At 37.8% G+C, this 19,761-nt stretch overlaps 4 protein-coding genes across 5 annotated transcripts in view; 1 reads left to right on the top strand and 3 right to left on the bottom strand.

Moving 5' to 3' along the window:
• LOC101890434 (beta-galactosidase) overlaps positions 1 to 19,761 on the top strand; it is a 267,558-nt gene that overhangs the window by 196,472 nt on the left and 51,325 nt on the right. The window lies entirely within an intron of this gene.
• Positions 4,156 to 9,377, bottom strand: LOC131805624 (transcription elongation regulator 1-like). 2 transcript variants are annotated; one of them, XM_059129016.1, is made up of 6 exons: positions 9,072 to 9,376; positions 7,268 to 9,012; positions 7,079 to 7,206; positions 6,811 to 7,019; positions 4,767 to 4,917; positions 4,156 to 4,412 (listed from the first exon to the last, which is right to left on the bottom strand). In XM_059129016.1, exons 1-6 carry the CDS (start codon positions 9,245 to 9,247, stop codon positions 4,353 to 4,355), a joined length of 2,469 nt encoding a protein of 822 aa, XP_058984999.1. In that variant the 5' UTR covers positions 9,248 to 9,376; the 3' UTR covers positions 4,156 to 4,352. The 2 variants fall into 2 exon arrangements, with proteins under 2 accessions (XP_058984999.1, XP_058985000.1); XM_059129017.1 differs by lacking the exons at positions 4,156 to 4,412; positions 4,767 to 4,917 and having other exon boundaries at positions 6,807 to 7,019; positions 9,072 to 9,377.
• On the bottom strand, positions 10,383 to 12,236 carry LOC101890773 (uncharacterized). Its single transcript, XM_005184994.4, has 3 exons — positions 12,076 to 12,236; positions 11,257 to 11,998; positions 10,383 to 11,177 (listed from the first exon to the last, which is right to left on the bottom strand). Exons 1-3 carry the CDS (start codon positions 12,160 to 12,162, stop codon positions 10,987 to 10,989), a joined length of 1,020 nt encoding a protein of 339 aa, XP_005185051.2. The 5' UTR covers positions 12,163 to 12,236; the 3' UTR covers positions 10,383 to 10,986.
• LOC131805626 (terminal uridylyltransferase Tailor-like) lies at positions 15,312 to 19,011 on the bottom strand. Its single transcript, XM_059129021.1, has 6 exons — positions 18,800 to 19,011; positions 18,216 to 18,636; positions 16,254 to 16,736; positions 15,998 to 16,174; positions 15,741 to 15,933; positions 15,312 to 15,660 (listed from the first exon to the last, which is right to left on the bottom strand). The coding sequence occupies exons 1-6, from the start codon at positions 18,818 to 18,820 to the stop codon at positions 15,477 to 15,479; spliced, it is 1,479 nt and encodes a 492-aa protein (XP_058985004.1). The 5' UTR covers positions 18,821 to 19,011; the 3' UTR covers positions 15,312 to 15,476.

Consider the following 19,761-nt stretch of genomic DNA (forward strand, 5'->3'; position numbering starts at 1 on the left):
ACTACAAACAAAATCTTATGGACTACCTTAAGGTGTGTTTAATATAAAAAATACGCTTATAGACTAGTTACATTTCATTGTGGTTGTTGCTGTGGTCTGGGCTGTAAGAGAATTTCAATGCATTAGGGTTATCTTAGAAATTGGAAAATTTTTAAAACTAGCTTGCGTACAAATTAAATACTAGAGATTAAGAGAGAGAGACAATGTATTGTGTGTACGTCTTTTGGGAAGAAGGCACAAGAATTTGAAATACGGATGGACGGACAAATATAGACGTACACATGGTTATATATAAATTAGTTGTATATATATATAGACGACAAGTTTTGTGGGCATAAATAATATTTAATATTTTTTGGTGATGACGACAATTTGAAAATGGGAAAAAAAAATTTTCCTATATCTTTCGTTACAAAGTAAGACTTTGTATTTAATCTGTAGGTAGAACAGAAGACCTTTAAGTAGCTGTATTGTATACCTTCTGGAGGTATTCTATATGTGGAGATGACCATCAAGAGGCCATCTTTATATAGTAGTAATTTCGTATTTTATGAACTTCATGGGTACTCAAAAATTTTGATCCTTTGTGGGGGAGCTACCAAAAGAAGTGAATCGATATATCCCATCTTTAAACCAGACCTTGGATTGGTAAAGATATTGTGATGAGTGTAATTTGAAGAGACCCGGATGTTTATTTCGGATAATATTATCGTTTCGGTTATTGAAAACATTGACCCTTTGTAAGGGAGATACCCGAAGGAATGCTCCGATCTCTACAAACTTTATAACAAATCTTGTGTCGATAGAAACATTGAGATATACCAAGTCTAAATGGAATCGGATGTTGATTTCGTGTTTTATGAGCTTCATGGAATTTCAAAATTTTGATCCTTTGTGGGGGAGTTACCACAAGGAGTGGACCGATATTTTCCATCTTCACACCAGACCTTGGTTTAATAAAATTATTGAGATGCGTGTAATTTGTAGACAAACGGAGACTGACATCACATTTTTAAAAGTTATAATTATTCAAAATGTTGACCCTTTGTGGGGGAGATACTTGATGGAGACGACCGATATTGTCCATTTTTGCACCTGACCCAGCACCGATGCAAATATTAGGATTTGCAAAGTTAGAGCAAAATCGGATTATTCTTCCTTTTTCTGTGCAGTAAATTATTATTTTTGAAAATTTCTAACTTTTGTGGGTGAGGTACCAGAATGAGTGGACCGATATTGTCCATCTCTGAACTCAATCCAAGTTGGATAATAATGTTACGATGTACAAAGTTTGGATTAAATCGGATACTCCCTTCGATAGTTATCGTGCGCACCAGCCAGGCAGCCAGACGGACAGACCGACATTGTTAGATTGACTCCAAAAGTCCTAAAACGAATTTGGTCCAAAAGAGACCTAGGGTCCAAAACCGTTATTTCGCTGAGGCACGTTTTGGCCGCATCAAATAATATATACCCTCTCTAGCCATATGGCTGAGGATATAAAAAATCATAAGGTCTTCTATCTAAAGAAGATCCTTTGGAGGTCTTTGTTACATAAAGGATACTTTACGGGCATCTGTCCATAGAAAAACTTTTGAAGAATTTCTATCCATAGAAGACCTTTTAAAGGTCTTCTTTGCTTTGAAGGTCTTCTATCTATAGGAGATCCTTTGAAGGTCTTTGTTACATAAAGGACCCTTTAAGGTTTTCTGTTCATAGAAGAACTTTTGAAGAATTTCTATCCATAGAAGACTTTTTAAAGGTCTTTTATCCGTAGAAGACCTTCTGAAAGTCTCCGATCAAGAAAAAAATCTTTTTAACGTCTTCTATCCATTTGAGACGACTTTAAAAGTCCATTTGCAAGTCTTTTATGAATAAAAAAAATCCTTTGAAGGCTTTCTATGCATAGGGAATCCTCTTAAGGTCCTCTTTATATAAAAAAAAACCCTTTGGAAATCTTCTATAAATAAAAGATCCGTTGGAAACTTTCTATTCACAGAGGATCTGTAAAAAGTCTTCCATCCATAGAAGGATTTTTTTGGGGTCATCTGTCCATTTTTAAACGATCTTCGACTTAAAGAAGGTTCTCAAAAGGTTGTCTATGGGTGGAAACCCTTAAAATGCCATCTATTGATAGAAGACAGAAGTCCATCAGTGAGAGGATTTTCTTAGAGTCCTCTATTCCTTATTAAAAGATCTTTGATTTAAAAAAGATTCTCAAAGGGTTGCCTAGGCCATGTATTTATAGAAGAACTTTGAGGTCTCTTTTGTGTATAGAGGACCTCTTAAAGGCCCTCAATGGCCTTGAAGACGTTTCCAAAAATCCTCCTAAGTTTTGCAATTCTCTAAGAAGACTTTAACCTAACGAAAAATTTCCATCGATTTTTTAGAAACAAGAGAACTCCAAGAAGACCTTCCGAAGGACACTTTGAAGGCCTCCGATCAAAAAAAAAATCCTTTTAACGTCTTCTATCCATATGAGAGGACTTTGAAAGTCCATTTGTAAGTCTTTTATCAATAAAAAATCCTTTGAAGGCCTTCTGCAGAAAGGAAATCCTTTGAAGGCATAGGAAATGCATAGGAAATCCCCTTAAGGTCCTCTTTATATAAAATACCCTTTGGAAATCTTCTATAAATAAAAGGTCCGTTGAATGTTTTCTATTCACAGAGGATCTGTAAAAAGTCTTCCATCCATAGAAGGATTTTTTTGGGGTCATCTATCCATTTTTAAACGATCTTCGACTCAAAGAAGATTCTCAAAATATTGTCTATGGGTGGAAATCATTAAAATGCCTTCTATTGACAGAAGAAGACATAAAGTATTTTTGTATGGTCTTCTATTCATTATTAAACGATCTTTGATCTAAAAAAGATTCATATAGGGTTGCCTATGGGTCAAAACCATTAAAATGCCATCTATAGATAGAAGTTTGAGGTATCTTCTGTGTATAGGGGACCTCTTAGACGCCCTCAATGGCCCAAAATCTTTAAGGCCTTGAAAACGTTTCCAAAAGTCCTCCTATGTTTTGCAAGTCTTCAAGAAGACTTTAACGAAAAATGTCCATCGATCTTTTTAGAGACAAAAGAACTCCAAAAGTCTTGTTCTAGAGACACAGTAGCATCTACAGATCTTCTTCCTTAGGTTAAATGATAAATATCAAAATTGTGCCATAAATTTGGCTCGCGACATATTAAATATTATTTACGCCACACACACACACACACACAATAATGCTGGAAGAAAAGTTTTGTATTAAGAAAAAAATCAAAAAAAAAATAGAAAGAAAAAAAAAAACATAAAGAGGTATTATGTTTTCATACTGTTTCAACGAAAGTGGACTGATGTTCTTTCTCTCAGCAAACAGTGTCCGGTGGTTTTTGGAGGTGTTGGTGGTGGTAGCATCATCACAATGACAATGACAGGGAAATTGTAAAGATGACTTCTTGAAAACACTGGCGCAGGATACAGAAATCTATTTGCTTTTGCATTGAGGTGGTGGTGGTGGGCTGGCTGGACTCCTTGGCGACAAAATCAGCAGCAGCAGCAGCAAAATTTTTCTATGAGCAGGCAGGCAAGCACAACCAATCCATCCATTCATCCATCCATCCATCGGACCATCCATGGGCCTAACAGAAGGATGCAAAAAGGCACCAACGATAAAGGTCAGCAAATTGGTATATTGTTTGACGTTTAATTTGTTTTTTTTTTATTTGATCAACATTCAACTGATTCTGTTAGAATAGGGAAGTTTGTTTTTTTTTTTGTTTTGTTTGGATAACTCACCACACAACAGTTGTGGAAAATATTATGTACGTTTGTAAATCTAGCTTAGTTCTCAATACAGGGCCAATTCAAAGTCGTGCACATTCGTCCTTGTGTTTTTCGTGATAGTGGTGAATACTGCCATACTCCATGCAACAGCTTCAGAGACACACGGCCCGAACCCGCTCACTGGCGTTCATTCATGTTGGGAATATAGCTTTGTTGTCGGATCTGTTTTTCTGTGGTTGTTTTTTTTTTTTTTTTTTTTTTGATTTTTGGTTTTTTCACGTGTCGTTGGATATTGGAAAATGTTTTGGGTAACAAAAAAAGGTTTTTTGCTAAACAATATGGTGAACAAAATTTGCTAATAAAAAGCGATTAGACGCACTTACTCTACTCCTGCTGTTTTGCTTCTCTCAAAAGGCGGCATATTAAGCCTAATATACCTTCCTCGTTCTCTCACACTTCTTCCAACCAAAAATATATTTTAGCAACCACCATCTGAATATTTTCGAGGGGGTTTCGTTGGCATTTTTGAAATGGACTCTCGCGTGTTTTTAATTGATAAAAACAAAAATTACAACACACATTAACAGAAGACTGCATAATACGTTGTGCAGTAGCAGTAGCAAAAACTGTATACTGAAATCTTTTAAAAATGTTTGGTTTTTTTATATATAAATATGTGTAATGTTATTGTTAGGAAAAGGAATGCTAAGTGGTTTTAACAAAAATATATAAATATATGTATATGAGGTAATATTAATAATAAAAATAGTACATAAGTAATACTAAGAATATATGTAAATAAGTTTAAGTTTTTCTTTTTACAAAAATTTTCAAGAAAAAACAACATTTATATTTTCACCAACAACCTTAGATTAACAATTTGAATTTTCATCGGGGATTTCCCTTCCTGGGGGAAGAAGAAGGGACTTCCCCTTTGGAGAAATGTTCAAATTTTAATCTTACTCAAGTAAATACAAGTGTTTGTTTTACATACCTGTTCTTTCTTCATTTGTTTCTCCTCCTTTTCACGGCGCCTCACATCCAAGAGATATTCATTGAAAAGACTTTCACGTTCACGTGGTTTTTCAATGGCCTTGTAACGTTCATCTTTGCCATAGCGTTGACAAAAATCACTGAATGAGGATCTATAAATAAATGGGGGAAAAGGGGATTGAAATATATTTTCGAATCATAATCGGATAATCATTTTAAAAGGTGGTTAAAAAAAGAATTCCGGAAATTCACATTGCCCGAATTTGAATAATTATAACTCTTATAAAATGTGATGTAAGTGTCTGATTGTCTTCAAATTACACACATCACAATATTTTTACTAACCCAAGGTCTGGGGCGAAGATTGGCTATATCGGTCCACTTCTTCTGTTAACTCGTCCACAAAGAGTGAACATTTTGAATATTCATGAAGCTCTTAAAACACGAAATTACCATTCGATTCCATTCAGACTTGACACATCCCAATATTTCTATCAGCAAAAGACCTGTTATAAAGATGGTAGAGATCGGACCCTTCCTACTGGTACCTCCACCACAAAGAGCCAAAGTTTTTAATAACCAAAACGGTCATAAAATCCGAAATATGCATGTAGTTCTCTTCAAATTACACACATCACACTATTTTTAATTACCCAAGGTCTGATGTGAAGATGGAATATATCGGTCCACTCCTTCTGGTACCCCTCCCACAAAGGGTCAATGTTTTTAATATTCATGAAGCTCTTAAAACACGAAATTAACATCCGATTCCATTCAGACTTGACACATCCCAATATTTCTATCAGCAAAAGACCTGTTATAAAGATGGTAGAGATCGGACCCTTCCTACTGGTACCTCCACCACAAAGAGCCAAAGTTTTTAATAACCAAAACGGTCATAAAATCCGAAATATGCATGTAGTTCTCTTCAAATTACACACATCACACTATTTTTAAATACCCAAGGTCTGGTGTGAAGATGGAATATATCGGTCCACTCCTTCTGGTACCCCTCCCACAAAGGGTCAAAGTTTTTAATATTCATGAAGATCATAAAACACGAAATTAACATTCGATTACATTCAGATTTGACACATCTCAATATTTCCATCAGCAAAAGATCTGTTATATAGATGGTAGAGATCAGACCATTCCTACTGGTACCTCCACCACAAAGGGCCAACGTTTTTAATAACCATAACGGTCATAAAATCCGAAATATGCATCCGGTTCTCTTCAACTTACACATATCCCATTATTTCTACTAATACCAGATCTGCTGTGAAGATGGAATGTATCGGTACACTCCTTCTGGTACCTCCCCCACAAAGGTTCAAAATTTTGAATATCCATGAAGCTCATAAAACGCGAAATTAACATCCGACTCCATTCAGACTTGGCACATCTCAATATTTCTATCAACACAAGGTCTGATTTAAAGATGGTAGAGATCGGGCCATTCCTTCTGGTACCTCCCCTACCAAGGGTACAGTTTTGAACAACCAAAGCGGTCATAAAATCCGAAATAAGCATCCGGTTCTCTTCAACTTACACACATCCCATTATTTCTACTAATACCAGATCTGCTGTGAAGATGGAATGTATCGGTACACTCCTTCTGGCACCTCCCCCACAAAGGTTCAAAATTTTGAATATCCATGAAGCTCATAAAACTCGAAATTAATCTTCAATTTCTTCAGACTAGGTGCATCTTAATATTTCCATCGACACAAGATTTGCCATAAAGATGGTAGAAATCGGACCATTTCTTCAGGTAGGATTCAAGATCTTAAAAAAACAAGACGGTCAAAGAAAACGAATTCAAGCATCCATCCTGCTAATACAGGATATGTATCATTTGTCGGTGTGACAATTATGTTGCAGATTTTTTAAATAAGAATTGTTTATGTTGTAAGTAATGAATATTTCTAAAAAAGCTCGTTGTCATCTTAAAAATGAAATATTTAAGATTTTCAAATGTTGGTTCTTTGAAAATAAATCAAAACTCTTAAACACCACCACCATTTATGTTCTCTACTACTTACTTTCCATGCAATTTACATTCTTCCAAGAGATTACGGAACTCTTCACGCTTTTGTCGCATTTTGTTGCGTTTTTCTTTGCGTTCCTCTTCGGCGCGATCTTTTACATATTTCTCAAACACCTGCTTGCGTTCCTTGGATGTCAGCAGCAAGTATCTGGGATCAAAGACGATTTTATGCAGCTCTTTTTCCCATGTACTAAAGGCAGATACCTGATCCAAATACCAAATAAGTTATTAAATATTTAAACAATTTTTATTGCAATACTTACATCCTTCTCTCTTAACATTTCTTTGAATTGTTTTACTCTGGTTTCCAAGGGTACCAAGGCTCTCTCTTTGGCTGCCCTCACCTCAGCCTCGGCAGCAGCTTCACTGGCATCAGCCTTTTTCGTTTTATCTAAAAAATGTAGAAATAAATTAAATTTAATTTTTTTTATACCACAAAATAGTACACTTACTTAAACGTAACTTCTTGGTGGGAACTTCTTCAACATCTGAATCCGATTCTGTTTTAATTTTTATCACACCGTCATCTTCATCATCGGCTTGATTGTCCTCAATGGTATGGATTTTTACAGCATTGCTTGGCACAGAATTGCCGGCGCTGTGATTTGTTGCTGCTTTCTCCTCAGCTTCAGCTTCTTCCTTGGCATTTGCTTTGGCATTGACCAAACTCTTTAGTTGTTCCGGTGGATTGTTGATTGCTTTGTCGACTTCTTCGCGTTCGAGCAACTCTTCTGGACGCTCCCAGACCGATGTTCTCGTTGAAGGATTATAGAAAAAGACACGAGCATCTCCTGTCCAGACAACACACCATGGTGTACCCGGTATTGGCGTGCTGGATATGGGTCTACTCTTATCCACCGGCTTTGCTGTTGCATTTGCTTTCTTTTGTTCTTCTTCGGCCTTTTTGCGTTTCTCTTCGGCATACTTTTTAGCCTCTTTCTCAAGGGCAGCCGTTTGTGAAACTTTTGCACTCTCTGCAGCCTTGGCGGCTGAGTGATCAACAAATGCGGCAGCATGATTTGCCGGTTGCATGTGCATAAGCGGTATCAGGTGTGGAGGTATACCAGGTATCAAAGCTGGATTGTGAACGGGAGGTGGGGCAGCAACTTGTGGGGCACCATGAGCAGCCATACGTGCGGCTTCCATGTCACGTAATGCTTGCGGTTTCTCCCACACACTTTCCCCACGTCCAGCATGATAATAATAAGGTCTGCCATCGGGAGCCCTATGTTCCGACCATTCGGCGGCACGCGCTATAACTGCTGGATCGATAACACCAGGTTTAATGATGAGATTTTTGGCAGGTTTATCTTGTGGCGGAACTTGATGCATGTGGTTCCAGGGCATTCCCCAAGGGGCGGCAGGACCACCAGGTGCTCCTGGAAATCCAGCCGCATAGCCTGGTGGAGGCATTCCGAAGGGAGGATGTTGACCAAAATTAGGTGGATGGACACCAGGCGGAAAGAATGGTGGCGGTTGTTGATGCATACCAGGTGGTGGTTGACTTACTTGAGGATGGCCGCCAGGCACTGCTGCGGCAACATTAGGCGGAGGTTGTGTCATTGCCTGATGTGGTGGTGCATGTTGCTGGGGCACTTGTTGCTGCTGCGGTTGTTGATGGGCATTTGGAGGTGGTTGCGATAGCAACCCTGGTGGTGGCTGTGATGTTAAAACATTCGACGGCGCTGCCACCGCGGCCGCCGCTGCTGTTGGTGGTGGTTTATCGGTAATAACAGCTGTTTCGGGTTTATCCTTTTCCTCAGTACCACCATTTGACTGGTTTTGGGTATGATGCTGTTGTTGCTGCTGCTGCATCATTTGCTGTTTCTTGTTCATTTCTTCAATTTCAGCTTGGGTCATAACTTTGATGTTTGGTCCCTCGGGCTTGGTCCAAGTAGTTTCTCTTGTCAGGGCATGATAATAATATGATTTGCCATCTTCGGTTTTGGTTTCCACCCACAGCTCTAACTGTGGGGGTCCTCCACCCGGTGGTCCACCGGGCGGTACATTATTATTGGACCAATTTGGATCGAATGGGCGATTGCCAAAATTACCAGCGCCGCCGCCTCTGCCACCGCCCCTATTAAAATGCATATTTACACCGCCACCCCTAACAGCAGCACCCGCACCAGCTGCAGCAGGCCTAAATCCAGGCGGTGCAGTCATTATGGGGTTTTTTTGCACTTGGCCTTGTAACCTAAATGAGATTGATTTAATTTTCTCAAGCACACAAAATATTTAGTATGTAGATCTTACCATTCTTTATCATTTTTCTCTGACGTCTCAGCATTTTCTTGGTTTTGCGCTGCTACACCTGCCCCCGATGGACTAACGCCATTAGCTGCTGCCGTCTGTGGATTTTCGGTAATTTCTGGTAGTTCATTTTTGTTGTTGACCTCATCGTTGGTATTGACTTCAGCCATTGGCTCCATAATATAGTTAATTGTTTTAACTTTTTATCACTATTTCATAAAATCTTTTTCCAATGAATAATTTTTTTCACGAGCTCCTTCTGTATTTCATGTCACAGTGTTGTCAGTTGAGGGAATATTTGTGTATTTGAGAACTCAGGGATGATTTTTTCGCGTAACAAATGTATGTGTGAAAGAGTAGTGGAGAATGAAGGAATACGAATTGTGAATATGCGAGGTTGGCAACGCGAAGAGTTGTGTTTTATTTAACTGTTGAGTATGAAAACTCATTTTTGGACCACGAATTGTGAAAAGAAACAGAATAACGGTGAGAACACATAGAAAAAGTTGTTTTTACTGGACAGCCGATTACGGCTTCTTCATATAGGAACAAAGGAGTTTTCCCGTACCAAATTTATGTGTGAAAGAGTAGTGGAGAATGAAGGAAAACAAATTGTGAGTATGTGAGGTTGGCAACGCTAAGAGTTGTGTTTTATTTAACTGTTGGATATGAAAACTCATTTTTGGACCACGAATTGTGAAAAGAAACAGAATAACGGTGAGAACACATAGAACATTTTTTTACTGGCCTGCCGATTACGGCTTCTTCATATAGGAACAAATGAGTTCCCGTAGCAAATTTATGTGTGAAAGAGTAATGGAGAATGAAGGAATACAATTTGTGAATATGTGAGGTTGGCAACACTAAGGGTTGTGTTTTATTTAACTGTTGAGTATGAAAACTCTTTTTGGATCACGAATTGTGAAAAGAAACAATAACGGTGAGAGCACCATCCGAGTAGGAACAAAGGAGCATAGGTTTAACCAGTATAAATTCTGGGCCAATATGGAACTCAATCAACCTAAAGCCTCTTTGTTAATTTACAAAAAAACCAGCCGATGACTTAAGCCAGTCAAAATAGGGTAAAAGAACACAGATAGACGCATCGATACAGGTGATGGTACAATGAACTGTCAAACCAATTTTGGATTGGAAAATTTTAAATGAAATATTATTCAACTTTGTAAAAATTGTTGAAAAACGCACATAATAAAAAATTTTGACATATCAATATTCTTCTACCATTTGTTTATATAAATAAACGAACTCCTCTGAAGATATCGCCCAAAAAAGTGACGAAACATCGGGAAGCAATGCAGTTAAAATCTTGTCTTTTATTTGCCACATAACCAAAAGGTCAACAAACTAAATAAAAACAATGAATTCTAGTAGTGTTTCTGTTCTTTTGATAAATCATTTCGGCTTAACTCTAGTTTAGTAAAAACTCTTAAATTTGTTGGAAATTTTTTCCAGTGGTAGGTATTTTTATGCGGATTCCGGGAAGCAAATTTTTTCGGGGAGACGGTTCCGTGACCCCAGATTTTGGACCCGAAATTCCGGGTTCAAGTCCCGCACCAATGAGCGGTTCGGAAGTTATAGTAAAATTGTTGATTTTCTTGACCCTCAAAAAGTGGAAAAAGGGCCCATTAGGGGGGTTAACAAAATTTGATGCCAAATTGTAGCTGAGACTCTTACCTTTCCCGGGTATTGAACGCGGACTTTCGGGTCAAAAATCTGGGGCCCCGGAATCAGGGTAAAAATACCTACCTCTGGAAACAATTTTCGAAAAATTGAAGAGTTTTTACTAAATTAGAGTTGTTCCATCATTTCATTTGCAGGGTTTTTAAATTCAGGCTTGGAATAATCATAATTTCGAAACGGTAGAAGCTTGAATAAATGTCGTTTCGAATCCTAGTACTCAACACCAATCCCATAAACATCCATCCTTTGGTGTACAACCGAATTGTCCAGAATAATGGCGACAGTATTCCTCTAAAGGTTTAAATTCACAAACACCCGGTGGACATCTATAAGTGGAACAATAAGCGGAACATTTTTCTGGTTGATTGAGTGCACAGCCGGAACAGTCGGGAGCAACATTATTATCAGCTGGAAAGAAGAAAGAAAAAAAGGTCTTAGCACAAAATATTGGGGTAAGGGGAAATGCTCTTGGCCGGCGGTGGAATACCTCCTGTTGTCGCTGATGCCGTGGATGGGGGTATAATTAGAGTTGGATGGCTGTATTTAATTTCTGGCGGCTTGAGGTACACTATCGCAGCAGTGCATATTCTGGTGTCGCATGAATCCTTCTTGCGATTGAAGCAAATCCATTTTTGGCCATATATCTTGCAAATGCGAGGTGTATACACTGTGCAACAGCCCACGAATGTTGGCGCAGCATTGCCCATTGCTCCTGCTCCGCTCGGCAATTCAATGCTCTTTTTCGAATGATTGTTAAATGCGTTTTTGGGCATTGTGAGTTCCGAGTGCTTTGTGGAGCCTTTGGGCTGGCTTGGCGAATCCTTAGCCATATCCTTAGAGTTGAAATCTTCGGATTTTATAACATTTCCGAAATTAGATGTATTGACACCGTTTTGTGTAGTGGTATTTCGTGTTCTAACTTCCAGATAGGCAGGTCGTCTGCGCACCTCATTAGTCACCACATTTTCTATTTGCAGAATTGTGGTGAGATATTCGGGTTCTTGGCACATTTTACCACGCCACACCATGCCGGGCGGACACATGGCCCGCAAGCACATCCCTCTGTAGAATTCGCCGTCGGGACAAACGATCTTGCGACACTGATTATTTTCGAAAACCGATCCTTCCGGGCAATGCACACGCCTTTGTCCACTGGGAGAGCAGCCACACATGCCATTAATCACTGTTGACACATAGCCCTCAGGGCAGGCGTCTCCACTACAAACTGGCTAATATGGAAAAAGTATATGGTAAGAATATAATTTTTGACCTTTCTCTCTCGCGGTGTATTTTACATGAAACATACTAAAAAAAGGCTTTCGCCACACATCCCGGCTGCAGCAATTACTAACACAGCCAAAACGGCGCTGGCTATGCTATTGAAGACCATCATTTTGGTACGCGATATTTCAATGCCTGACAAAGACTAACAACATTGTCGATTAGACTTTTCCCTGAGAAGCATAAAAACACAGATAGCATCGAATAAAAGACGGGTCAAGGTGATGCCTGATAACAATTCTAAATTTACATACTCCTCATGACATATAACAAAAAATGAGCACAATTGATCTGAGAATCAGTCTTACTTTGACTGTTGGTTGGTCTAACGCCAACTTTGTATTGAAATTCATTTAAAACAAGTCAAATAGTGTCAGTCGGTTTAGCCGACAGATGTATAGCCCCAGCCTTGAGTTATGTTTACACAAACCATTTGACCATTTGTGGGCGAGGTTCCCAAGCACTGGGCCAATATTGACCAATTCGTATGTGACCTAAGACGGATATAAATATTACAATGTGCCAGATTTTGACTATATCGACTAAGTCCTATTATTTATCGGAGATATGAGCATATTTTTGGAAAATTTGGAAGTATGCGTGAGGTAACAGATATAGCGGACCGAAGTATTCCATTTTCATACTTCATCTAATACAGATACAGAACAAGTAAAAAAACATTAAGTTCGGACGGGCCAAACTTTTAATACCCTCCACCAGGAAACATTAGAAGAAATGTGACAAAAACCATTAAAATGCCGAATATCGGGAGGTATCGTTATATGGGAGCTATACCAAATCGTGGACCTACACATGTAATGTTTCGCCAACGGAGCTATAACCCATTATGACCTACAAATGCCAATTTTCAGACAATTACGTGAAAAAATGTGGCAAAAATCATCAAATTACCTAATATCGGGAGGTACCGTTTTATGGGGACTATACCAAAACGTGGACCTATACATACAATGTTTCGCCACACGAACTGGGACCAATTATGATCTACAATTACCAATTTTCAGAGAAATTCGTGAAAAAATGTGTCAAAAATCATCAAAATACCGAATATTGGGAGGTACCCTTATATGGGGGCTATACCAAAACGTGGACCTATACATGCAATGTTTTGCCACACGTACAGGTACCCGTTATGCCCTACAAATACCAATTTTCAGATAAATCCGTGAAAAAATGTGGCAAAAATAATCAAAATACCGAATATCGGAAGGTACCTTTATATGGGGGCTATACCAAAACGTGGACCTATACATGCAATGTTTTGCCACACGAACTAGGACCCATTATGACCTACAAATACCAATTTTCAGACAAATCCGTGAAAAAATGTGGCATAAATCATCAAAATACCGAATATCGGTAGGTACCGTTATATGGGGACTATACCAGAACGTTGACCGATATATCTCATTTTCAATACCAACCATCCTAGACACAATACAAATTGCTCTGCTAAATTTTGGCGCTCTACGTTAAATGATGTGGGCTGTATCGTGATTTCAACAGACAGACATACGGACATCGTTAAATCGACTTAGAATTTTATGTTGATTATGAATATATGTACTTTATGGGGCCTACGACGAATATTTAAGGATGTTACAAACGGAATGACAAAGTTAATATACCCTTTCCAAGGTGGAGGGTATAAAAATATTGGTATGTGTAAAATTTGAAGGAAATCTGACATTTATATCCAATTTTATGCGAAATCATAAATTCCGATAAATTACATATTCACAAGAGAAATATTTAGATGTAGCACAAGTTGTAAAGAATCGCCGAATTGTTTCGCAAGTTATGATAGATACAAGTATTGAAAATTGCAACTCTTTGGGTGTTAGATACCAGAAGGTGTTCGCAGCTATAAAGGGTGAGATGAAAGAACTGCAACCAACTTCAGACTGCTGCCATTTCTAAGCCACACGTCCGACAGCTGTTAAAATTATTCCAGTGACAGCTCATTATATTGTTTACAAGCGAACGAAAAGCATTTTGGTGAGAATTTTCCAGAAAAAGAGTTATTCGCAATGGAATTGATGCGTGATAGTGTGATTTCTTTATATTCGGCTGGAAAACCACAAGTGGCTATCGTTAGAGCACTCCAGCCTTTAAATGTGAATAAATTTTTTGTGTCTTTTTACCGTGATACTAGTAGCGTAGGCCGACGTCAAGGAAGTGGAAGGAAGAAAACAGCAACATCAGCAGAAATGGTTTGAAAATGAGTAAAGATGGGACTTGATCGAAACCCCCGTCGCAGGTGCCGAAAAATGGCTCGTGAACTGAACATATCGCAATCTTCCATTCGGAAAATATCGTTAAATTAGCTCGGGATAAAGCCATTGAAATTCAAAAAAATGCAAGAACTTACACCGCAACAGAAAGAAAATAGACTGCAGAATTTGGGTTTCTCCGATGAGAAAACATTCGTTGTTCACCTGCCAAAAAGGTCAGCTGCAAATGTGCACCTTCGGTTGGCCACCAGAACTTATGCGCCGGCCATGATGATGGTTTGGGCCGCCATAACAGCCGAAAAGTGCAAGAACTTACACCGCAAAACAGAAAGAAAATAGACTCAAAAGAGCTAAAGAGTTGCTTCGCTTGGCCGAAAGTGGTGAACTGCCGAATTTGATTGGTTTGGTCTCCGATCAGAAAACATTAGTTGTCCAGCAGTTTGTAAACAAAAACAAAACAAAATGATCGTATTCACCTGCCAAAAAGGTCAGCTGCAAATGTGCACCTTCGTTTGGCCACCAGAACTTAAGTGCCGGCCATGATGATGGTTTGGGCCGCCATAACAGCCGATGGTCGCTCTCTGCTCGTATTAATCGATCGTGACATCAGAATAAATGCCCAATATTATTGCGAAAATATTCTGGAGGACCCAGCACCGTTGCACCCAGCACACGCCACCCAAGAATGGTTACAAAATGAGGTTCCTCGCTTCATATCCAGCGCACAATGGCCACCAAAATCTCCGGATACCAATCCGTTGGACTATTGTGTCTGGAGTATTTGGGAAAGCAAGGTTGGCACTAAAAAAAAATACCCGAGTGTCGATCACCTCAAGCAAGCGCTTCACCGGGAATGGGCCACAAAATACCGTAGACCAACATTCGGGCAGCGTGTGTCGGTTTCATTGGCCATAATTCGTGCCCAAGGTGACCAATTCAAAGAAATCTAAAATTATTCTAAAATTTGTTACTATTTCCGTCATGTTTTGCTTTCATTCAACCTGTATACATGTGTATGTATATATTTATTGTAACAAAAATAAAAACGTATTTTCAATTCATTTTTCAAGACAATAAAAAGATCATTGTAGATAACACTAAAAATAACAAACTTATTTGTTAGTAATATAAAATTAAAATAACTTCTAGTCTTGTCCGATTTCAAATTAAATCATTGGCTTTTAGATTGTAAAACTATTTGTCTAGATTTCGACATAAACTCTAGGAATACTTTCAATGTAAAGTCAACAATTCCTTTTGTCACATTATGATTGAGTTGTATGGGATCCTGAACAACCAACGGTTTTTTTAGTTCAATTTCCAAATCTTTGCTATTGGCCACAAAGTTTAGATATCTAGAAAAAAAAAAATAGAAAATACAGAACAGAAATAACAGTTTTATTTGTCAATACAAATTTTGTATTTCAGAATTTACCTTTCTGGCATACATGTATGCAAATCTTTCTTACTAATCACCGATCCTTGATATGGACAAATAACATTGCGGTTATAATCAAACTCCAGATAAAACTTGAAGAAACCTTCAATGAGATCAAATAGTTTACCGGTGTCAAGGTACTTGATTTTCAAAGCTTGAAGATTTTTTGAAGTGAATGTTCCCAACCATGCTGTATGAGATAGAAACCATTTAATAAAAGCAAAAATAAAAAAATCGATTTCATTTGCACTTACGTCCTATGACAAGAGCTGTTTCCATATTAACATCTTCAAACAGTTTGGCAATTGGTGGCAAATGTTCCAAGGTTTGTAAATAGAAAATCACCATTAAATTTATGCTGTAAGTATTGAAATCATTTTTCATGCCAATAAGTTGGAGCCATCTTTTCATATAAATGCAAAGCACACGAGCTGCGAGAATCAAAACCAAAAACATTAAAAAAAAAACCCAATGACACACACACAACATTTATTTCATTGTATTACTCACCGGTTGGTTGGAGTCCGTATATGTATTCCATAAGATTTGTATTTATGTAGCCCAAACTATTGGAGAAATTCATATCGCATTCAATACTGGTAGGGCCATGTATTACCTTCAGTATGGGAACACGAGCTTTTTCGACGGCCACCAGACCCTTCCATGACTTTTTGTGATTAATCAGAACTTGTTTAACCTTTTTCAACTTGGCCAATGTTGCATCGTTCGCACGATTTTGATAAACTTTAAACGTATCTCCAATGTCTATAAATAAATCCAGATCTGAGTCACGTGTACCAATTCCTGACATTCGTGAGCCGAATTTATATATTTTTATGGGTTGATTGGGAAACAGCGGTTTTATCTGTTCCAACAGATCGTTTTCAATGGCCGCATAATCCGGTATACATTTCAGTTTCTCGCCAATTTGTACAGCAGTACTAAGTTGGGTGAATGCAGTAATCGGGTCTGTGGCAAGGAATAAGCGGGCTTCTACAAATATGGGAAATTAAAAATAAATAATAAAAGAACATAGAACAAAGTATTTGCAACAAAAGGAGATATTAAAAATAATATAAATATTTTCTCTGGCTTTTCGACCTTTTGGATTGTTAATAAGAACAATTGACTGAGCTTGAGGTCAAAAATAATATTTTAAATAAATTAAAAAAATCATGTCTGTTCGCGTAATTAACCCCTTGAGATCGGACCAAGGCCTATATCAGTAGTGGAATTTTCTAACTCATTTTTTGAGTTGCCGACAAAAATTAACGGAATTTGTAGGTAAGTTAGCGACGAAATCAAAGAAGTCGCTCAGACCTACCTATAGACACCAATTTAACTTATTATATCCATCCTTAAATATACGTCGTAGACCCCATAAAGTATATATATCAGCATTAAATTCTAAGTCGATTTAACGATGCCCGTCTGTCTGTCTGTTGAAATCACGATACAGCCCATATTATTTGACGTAGAGCTTCAAAATTTGGCAGAACAATTTGTTTTGTGTCTAGGATGGTTGGTATTGAAAATGAAATATATCGGTCCACGTTTTTGTATAGCCCCCATTTAACGATACCTCCCGACATTCGGCATTTTAATGATTTTTGCCATATTTTTCTACGGATTTGTCTAAAAATTGGTGTGTATGTAGGTCATAATGATTTCTAACTCATGTGGCGAAACATTGTGTGTATAGGTCCACGTTTTGGTATAGCCCCCATGCAACGTTACCACCCGATATTCGGTATTTTGATGATTTTTGCTACATTTTTCCATGGATTTGTCTAAAAGTTGGTATTTGTAGTTCGTAATAGGTTATATCTCCCGTGGCGGAACATAGTATAAATAGGTCCACGTTTTGGTATAGCCCCCATATAACGGTACCTCCCGTTATTCGTAATTTTGATGATTTTTGCCACATTTTTTCATGGATTTGTCTAAAAATTGGTGTATGTAGGTCATAATGGGTTCTAACTTATGTGGCGAAACATTGTATGTATAGGTCCACGTTTTGGTATAACCCCCATATTACGGTACCTTCTGAGATTCGGGACTTTGATTTTTGCCATATTTTTCAACCGATTTGTCTAAAAATTGGTGTAGGTAGATTACAATGGGTTCTAACTCGTGTGGCAAAACATGGAATATTTAAGTCCCCGTTTTCCTAAAGAGCACACATACCGAATGGTGGAGGGTATTATTTATATCAAATAGTTGGATTTTAAAGTTAACTATTTTTGTCGGTAACTCAAAAAGAGTCGAGAATTTTTAAATAAACTTGGTGGTCTGTACCATTGCTATTTGACTCTCTTCATATTTCAAATCCCAATTATGTCTTGTGACAGCAAACTTAGTTGTCAGATGGGTTTTCTGGCCAAGACCGCTGCAAAGGCAACTTTGAGTAGTAGTATTCTGAAATCTATATTTGAAAAAAAAAAGAAAAATAAATAAATAACAAAAGCTTACTTTTCTTCAACGCAACTGCTTTCGTAAGCCGTTGTTCCTTTCGTTTCTCTGCCCTCTCCTTGCGTTCTTTCTTTAATTCCTCGCGTGCATCCTTGGTCAAGGTTTCACTGGTACGACCTTTCAATTTACAATCTTCGGCCAAATGTAAAGCTACTTTACTAGCTCGTGTTCCCAGATCAGCTTTACATTGGCCACAATGATAGATACGTTGAAGTTTGTGAAGTTTACCCATTTCTATGAGTTGGGTCTTCGCTGTGGGTACAATTTCAGTGTTGGCCTTTTCTATGAAATCGTTAATTGTGGTCATGACATTTTCCAATGCTTCAACCAGTTGGGGATCTAATATGAAATAGTCGCGTGTGGCACATATCTTGTTCATATTGTCCACAAAAAGTTTTGCCTCTATTGTAAGTGGATGAATCTGAAAAAAAAATATTAGAAAAAAAAAAACCAACGATACCAATATTAGAAAAAAAAAACGTTTGTAACGGTTTCAGGTAATTGGTTTTTCCGGGAAACCTGTAGCGTTTATTTTTAGCTTTCCTTTGATTGTTTCATTGACATCGGAGAAAAAAACAACTTACGTATTTTTGTACTTCCCCCATTGTTGCACACCAGGTTCACAAATTCAACTATGGGTTTTTCCAAGTAACAAATTCTTGAATTTATTTTTTTTTCGATGTGTTTTTTTTTTGGTTTTAGAAAGTTGAAACTTGGCCAATTTATTCGATCTGTGTTGTTCGGGATTTTCTACGATTCTGTTTGTCAATTAGAGAGATACAACTCTACTTAAGTGTTATAGGGTTCTAAAGGACGACCGCCTTTCATTGCTACAATAGGTATCTATAAATTGATTTTGGTCTCACAATAGGAATTTGCAGATCGACATTGTATTTACGGTTTGTCAGAAGCTAAACGTGCAGGCAAAGACCTAAAATGGTAGACTGGACAAAATGCATTTTGGAAAAATAGTTAATGTGAAAAATATGTAGAGGCGCTGCTCACAACAGATACATGTTAGCTCAAAAGACACGATTACATAGCATTTTTACCAATAACATTTTCTGTGAACAAACTTTCTAACTTGTTCCATATATATGCTTCCACGTCTTTGGTGCAGGTTCATAAAGAGCTTTTAAGGTGAGAATATATAAAACGTGTTTTTGACTGGCTTAAATCATCGGGTGGTTTCTTCGGAAAAGAACAAAGAAGCAGAGGGCCAAAATCGAACTAAAAGTGAGAATACATAAAACGCTTTTCTGAATGGCTTAAAGGTAAAAGCATGGTACAATAAGAATGTTCTACCATCGTAAAACTACAAAAATACAGCCCTGAGGCTATGGCCGTTTCCTGTCAGAATTATTCAAACTTTTATCCAACAAGTTGTTTTCATTTATTTGATATTTTTTTGTTCATTTTTTAAAATTAGCTAAAAAGGGCGAAAGATGAATGAAGTGCCTGGATGTTCTCTCAAAAATACGATCCTAAGAGCTCAATCTTTCAATTCCGTGGCAAACCCGGTTAATATCATTAATGTGCGCCCCGC

The sequence above is a fragment of the Musca domestica genome, unplaced genomic scaffold (genome assembly GCF_030504385.1).
Source record: "Musca domestica strain aabys unplaced genomic scaffold, Musca_domestica.polishedcontigs.V.1.1 59, whole genome shotgun sequence".
NCBI classification, from domain to species: Eukaryota; Metazoa; Arthropoda; class Insecta; order Diptera; family Muscidae; genus Musca; species Musca domestica.

Excerpts from the sequence above, each read along its gene's own strand:
- LOC131805624 (XM_059129016.1), bottom strand. The coding sequence starts at position 9,247 with ATGGAGCCAATGGCTGAAGTCAATACCAACGATGAGGTCAACAACAAA. Across the intron at positions 9,013-9,071 it reads GAGAAAAATGATAAAGAATG|GTTACAAGGCCAAGTGCAAA; the intron begins GTAAGATCTACA and ends AATCTCATTTAG. Across the intron at positions 4,918-6,810 it reads GAATGTAAATTGCATGGAAA|ATCCTCATTCAGTGATTTTT; the intron begins GTAAGTAGTAGA and ends ATTTATTTATAG.
- LOC101890773 (XM_005184994.4), bottom strand. The coding sequence starts at position 12,162 with ATGATGGTCTTCAATAGCATAGCCAGCGCCGTTTTGGCTGTGTTAGTA. Across the intron at positions 11,999-12,075 it reads GTGGCGAAAGCCTTTTTTTA|CCAGTTTGTAGTGGAGACGC; the intron begins GTATGTTTCATG and ends TTTCCATATTAG. Across the intron at positions 11,178-11,256 it reads GGCATCAGCGACAACAGGAG|CTGATAATAATGTTGCTCCC; the intron begins GTATTCCACCGC and ends TCTTCTTTCCAG.
- LOC131805626 (XM_059129021.1), bottom strand. The coding sequence starts at position 18,820 with ATGGGGGAAGTACAAAAATAC. Across the intron at positions 15,934-15,997 it reads AACAGCTCTTGTCATAGGAC|CATGGTTGGGAACATTCACT; the intron begins GTAAGTGCAAAT and ends TATCTCATACAG. Across the intron at positions 15,661-15,740 it reads CATACATGTATGCCAGAAAG|ATATCTAAACTTTGTGGCCA; the intron begins GTAAATTCTGAA and ends TTTTTTTTCTAG.